The 6,240-nt window shown below is 37.0% G+C and overlaps 1 protein-coding gene across 1 annotated transcript in view; it reads right to left on the bottom strand.

Moving 5' to 3' along the window:
- The window catches only part of LOC106872136 (uncharacterized), a 310,976-nt gene that overhangs the window by 28,495 nt on the left and 276,241 nt on the right, over positions 1–6,240 (bottom strand). Inside the window, exon 4 of the mRNA XM_014919008.2 lies at positions 5,847–6,006. Within this exon, the coding sequence (XP_014774494.1) occupies positions 5,847–6,006 (160 nt within the window). The remainder of the gene's footprint in view (positions 1–5,846; positions 6,007–6,240) is intronic.

Here is a 6,240-nt window from a genome sequence, read left to right as displayed (position 1 = left end):
TAATAATAATAATAATAATAATAATAATAATAATAATAATAATAATAATAGAAATAATACATTTCTAAATCTCTAAGAGAGATTTATGCAGTAGTGATACGATAAAGTAGTTGTATGCTGTCAACTTAATGTGACAGTCCCATGAAGGGAATAATACTATTGCTATTTAGCCCTAGGAAGCAGCACCGCTTCCTGTCAGCTGTGACACACTTCCTGTGTCCTTATGTTTACAAGGGGGAGATAAGCTTAGCTGGGTGGAGGAAAGGTGTCAAGGCTGACAGGAAGCGGTGCTGCTTCCTAGGGCTAAATAGCAGTAGTATTATTCCCTTCATGAGACTATCACATTAAGTTGACAGCATACAACTACTTTAATAATAATAATAATGATAATAATAATAATGATAGTAATAATAATGATAATAATAATAATAATTGCAAGAAGAGGAAAAGTAACTTAGCCATGTCATGGATCGACTATCGTAAGGCGTACGATATGATCCCACATTCTTGGATTATGGAGTGTATGAACCTATTTGGTATTGCATCGAATGTTGAGCGATTGCTTGGAAGAAGTATGGCGATAGACCTGACAGCATACGAAAGAAGTTTAGGGACAATAGAAATTAGGAGGGGCATCTTCCAAGGGGACTGTCTGTCCCCACTGATCTTTGTACTGTGCTTGATACCACTAACACTGATTCTGAGGAAAGCAAAAGCTGGGTATATATATTCAAAAGCCGCCAACAAAAAGCCAACCATTTGTTATTCATGGATGACCTCAAACTTTATGGTAAAGATGAAGCCCAAGTTAGTTCCCTTGTTGATACGGTGTATACTTTCAGTGCTGATATCAGAATGGAGTTCGGACTGAGAAAGTGTGGTGTGTTAGTCTTGAAGAGAGGCAAAATCAAATGTATGGACGAGCTAACGATACCGTCAAGGGAGGTTATGAAGCAGATAGAAGAGACGGGCTATAAGTACTTGGGGATTTTGGAAATGGATAAATTGATGGAGAAAGAAATGACGGAAAAATTTAAGGTGGAGTACTTGCGCAGACCGATACTGATCCTTAAGTCGAAATTAAATGGACGAAATAAGATCGAAGCTATCAACACCTGGGCGGTTTCACACCTTAGATATGGAGCAGGGGTAATCGCATGGACAGTAGACGAACTGAACAGCTTAGACAGAAAGACAAGGAAGTTGCTAGCTAGATATGGGCCAATCTACCCAAAAAGTGACACAGACAGACTGTATGTACCAAGAAAAAGAGGGGGAAGAGGACTTATTGGATGCAAACACAGCATTAGAGCAGAAGAAAACAACATAGCATGGTATGTAAAAAATGTCACAGAACAGCTATTATTAGAAGTAAGAAGGTCAGGCTTGTGTAGGATGAAAGATTGCAAAGATAAAGCACTATACAAGAAATTGAAAACGAATGAAACTGAAAATAGGTGGGAAAAGAAAAGAATGCATGGTCAATTTCATAGGGATGTTGAAGATAAGACAGACAGAGAAAAAAGATGGCTGTAGATGACAAAAAGTAATTCAAATCCGGAAACGGAGGCTCTAATCTGTGCTGCCCAAGAGCAAGCACTAACAACAAACTACATAAAATACAGAATAAACAACACAGCAGAAAGTGATAAGTACAGAATCTGTGAACAAAACGGTGAAACCGTATGGCATATTACCAGCATTGGGATCTGATTTAAAAGCATTTGGGTCGCTATTTCTAGCGGGTAAAGCTTGGCTGCTTCACGACATCTGGTTGGTGTTTGTTAGATGACGTCAGAGATCAAGCGGGAAATAAATGACATTCGCTTCGTTAATTTTACGTCGAGATAAGAACTTTGGATAAATTGGCCAACAGTTAGATTCAGCTTGGGACTGGAGCAATAAAATGATTGCATTGCAGAATTATTTCTTAACTTCTGATCAAACACCACCAGAGCATATAGTAATTTTAAATGTATTATAACCATACTATTTAGGTCTCTTTAGTTTTGGGCCGCAGTAGCTAGCTTAAAAGTCCGCATGGAGTGCGGCTTTTACGCTAGTATATATATATATATATATATATATATATATATATAATCTGGTATTTTATCCACGGGAAATGTGCATCCTTTTCATTTACTAATTCTACGAAAGTGTGATATATCCGTTCTTTACGAGCCCCCTCTGTCCCTGTATTTGTGTGTGTGTATGTAAGTGCATTCATATGTGTGTGCAAACGTGTGTGTGCGCGCATGTGCACGTATGTGTATCTATTTGTGCGTGTGCATGTGCGTGTGCATGTGCGTACGTCTGCATATTTTTAGTGTGATAATAATAATCTCTTTGAATGAAGATTGTGTTTCAAAACGAAGAATCTTTTAGTAAATAATGATCAAACACTTTCATGTTATACATTCAAGTGCAATTTCGAAAAGGTGGATAAACTAGTGTATATAGAGTAAATTCCCTATATAGCTATTGATTTTATTGCATCAATAGTTTATTATCACTTTTTCGCACCATATTACTAAGTTTTTGCACAAAAATGAACATAAATGGCAACTAAATAAATAATATGCGTTTTATTACTTTAGCCATGCTCCAATATCATTATGAAGCAATTCACAAACACACACACACATACACAGACATACACACACGTGTGTGTGTGTGTGTGTGTGTGTGTGTGTGTGTGTGCGTGTGTGCACGCGCGCATGCGTATGTGTTGCCTCCTCTCTACTTAAAATATTCATGTATGTAAATTGAGATGGAAAAAGAAAGCATAAAAAGAATAAAAACAAAATATAAGAATATTTATTTGATCTGAATATAGGTGATACACTGGAAATATTGACCAATATTAAGCAATAATTAACGATTTCAGAATATCGAATAGGCAAGTGATAAAATCTTTTGCAGACCAGATCTGTTTTGACGGCTTCCGTGCCGCGTGCATCATTTAATAATGAGATACTTAAAAACACCCAGCATCACCATGTGAGCCCATTATAGACCTACTACTACTACTACTACTACTACTACTACTACTACTACTACTACTACTACTACTGTTGCTGCTGCTACTGCTGCTGCTGCTGTTGTTGTTATCCTCCTCCTCCTCCTCATCATCATCATCTTCATCATCACATTATTATTATTATTGTTATTATTATTATTATTATTATTATTATTGTTGTTGTTGTTGTTGTTGTTGTTACTGAAGGACAGCGGGTGTGTTCAGACATAGCTGTATGGAAGAGTTAAATTATCGTGTTTGCACTAAATGAAAAAAAAATATCACTGCTTTGGATTGCCACGCTTTAGAATATTTTATTATCCAATCCTTTTATCTTGAGGTGAAAAAAAAAAAAAAAAATTGGTCAAAGCAAACGCAGATATTGCACTATACAGAAAAAAATAACAACTTCATTTGTGGTAATGGATAATTCTGAATATGGGTCGACACTGATAAAGAAAAATGAGTGTGGGTTAGAAATGTCCATAAATCTGCCTCCCTATCTGACGATTTTATTGGAGGAAGAGCAAGGAGAAAAGTGACTTATCTTTGTCTCAAAAAGTCGGAAGATTTTCAGTATGCTCTTAAAGCAATATTTGAAACAAGCCCTTGAATGATCTACGGAGTAATGTGGTTTCTATATTTGCTAATCGATGAGGGAGGGTAGCTACGACATAAGAGAAAGAGCGAGAGAGAAATAGATTGAGATAGAGAGAGAGAGCGAGGGAGAGAGATAGAGAGAGAGGGAGAGATAGATAGATAGAGAGAGAGAGAGAGAGAGAGAGAGAAGGGGAGACAGAGAGAGATAGGGAGAGACTCAAATTCGAATGATATCGTTGTGGTATGTTTACTATTATTTTATTTTCACAACGTAAGCATCCAATATTTTCTGGCAGAGACGTTAGCCGACCGGACGAAATGCTCAACAGTATTTGGTCTGCCTTTATGTTCTGAGTTAAAATTCCGCTGAGGTTGACTTTGCCTTTCATCCTTTCGGGGTCGATAAGTACCAGTTGCATACTGAGGTCGATCTAATCGACTGCCCCCCCCCCAAATTTCGGGCCTTGTGTAGAGAAGAGTATTTTGTTCTTCCTTATAATGGGATATTGACTTATTACTTTGACAACCGTATTGTGTGTTGGAGTCATTATATAATTGTATAGCTAGGACTAACAGACATAATTATATTGTATTATTAATGCACAATGTAGCGCGCCGGATAAAATGCTTAGCGGCATTTCGTCCGTCTTTGTGTTCTGAGTTCAAGTTCCACCATAGTCGACTTTGTCTTTGATCCTTTTGGGTTCGATGTAATAAGTACCAGCTGAGCACTGGGGTCGATCTAATCGAATTCACTTACCTTCCCCACCCACAAATTCCAGGTCTTGTGCCAATAGCAGAAATGATTATTAATGTCCATATCCTTGTACATGAAGGGTTTAAATAATGGGTTTAAAATAATTCTGTTTACGGTGCGAAAGATCATTGCTTTCCCTCCAATTGCTGATGAAATATTCTCATGTTGAATTTCCACATCTGTAGTACCAAACTGGTGTTTAATTAGAATGTTCCAACTGTGTTATTTTCGAGGTGTAGATAGATTCTTTTTACGTTGTAATATGTCCCTGCTTAAGCATTTAAGAATGGACACATGTATGTATGTATGTATACTCTTTTACTCTTTTACTCTTTTACTTGTTTCAGTCATTTGACTGCGGCCATGCTGGAGCACCGCCTTTAGTCGAGCAAATCAACCCCAGGACTTATTCTTTGTAAGCCTAGTACTTATTCTATCGGGCCCTTTTGCCGAACCGCTAAGTTACGGGGACGTAAACACACCAGCATCGGTTGTCAAGCGATGTTGAGTGGGCAAACACAGATACACAAACATATACACACACATACATATATATACATATATACAACGGGCTTCTTTCAGTTTTCGTCTACCAAATCCACTCACAAGGCTTTGGTCGGCCCGAGGCTATAGTAGAAGACACTTGCCCAAGATGCCACGCAGTGGGAATGAACCCGGAACCATGTGGTTGGTAAGCAAGATACTTACCACACAGCCACATATTCAACGTATATTTATATAATTGCAAGCGTGGCTGTGTAGTAAGACGCTTGCTTCCCAACTACATAGTTGCGGGTTCAGTCCCACTGTGTGGCACCTTGGGCAAGTATGTGTGTGTGTTTGTTCCCTACCACCGCTTGACAACCGGTGTTGATATGTTTACGTTCTCGTAACTTAGCGGTTTGGCAAAAGTGATCAATACAATAAATACTAGGCTTAACAGAAATAAGTATCGGGGTTGATTCATTCGACTAAAAATTCTTCAAGGCAGTGCTCTAATATGGCCACAGTCTAATGACTGAAACAAGTAAAAGATAAAAGACGAAAGATATATATGCATATATCTATGAATATCTGCGAAATACAGATGTTTTCAAACCATCGATTTGTGTAACTCTGCTAGTTCAATATTAAAAGAAATCAAGGAATATTAACTAACTTCTTACTAAGGTTCATAGGTACAAGGCTTCACTTTCCATAAATAAAAGCAATGAGATAATATAACGTCCATGCAATGCTAGCGACATAAATCTGTTTCAACTAGTATCGAAATAGGATCGCGAACTTAATTTTTTTGAACCATATTTACAGGATGAAGAGATGGTAAGTGAAACGGAAAAGCAAAAAGAAAAACATATCCAGTTATAAGCAATCATCGAAACTTACATTTCCGCAAGCAATATATTAAAGCATAAACTTGGATTGCAAAAAAAGAAATGAAGAGTGTTTTTTTCTTTCTTCAAAACGAACCTGTGTAGTGAGTATCCCAGGATGAAGCAAGTCCTTTGTTGTTTATTAAGCTGTCACTCTTAAATTTAATCCATAATCGACGACTGGTTGAATTAACTACTTTGTTTGTTGTATTGCAGCTATACAGCAACTCTTGAGAAACGCTACTGCCATCTCGAATCTGGTGTTGGTGTTAAAGGAAGAATCAAAGTATCGCATAATTAATTCGATTGCAATATAAAATGGACATTTATTGTAGATGACAACAACAATTAATGAAAATGCCACAAAAGCAACAACAGCAGATGTAGATATTTATGAAAATCGTGTATTCTTAATACAGTGCGATTCTTTTCCATTTCCTTTATATACATCCATATGTTTTCTATTATATATATATATATATATATATATA

This window comes from Octopus bimaculoides, chromosome 2, assembly GCF_001194135.2.
Source record: "Octopus bimaculoides isolate UCB-OBI-ISO-001 chromosome 2, ASM119413v2, whole genome shotgun sequence".
NCBI classification, from domain to species: Eukaryota; Metazoa; Mollusca; class Cephalopoda; order Octopoda; family Octopodidae; genus Octopus; species Octopus bimaculoides.
This window is presented reverse-complemented; position numbering and strand designations above follow the sequence as displayed.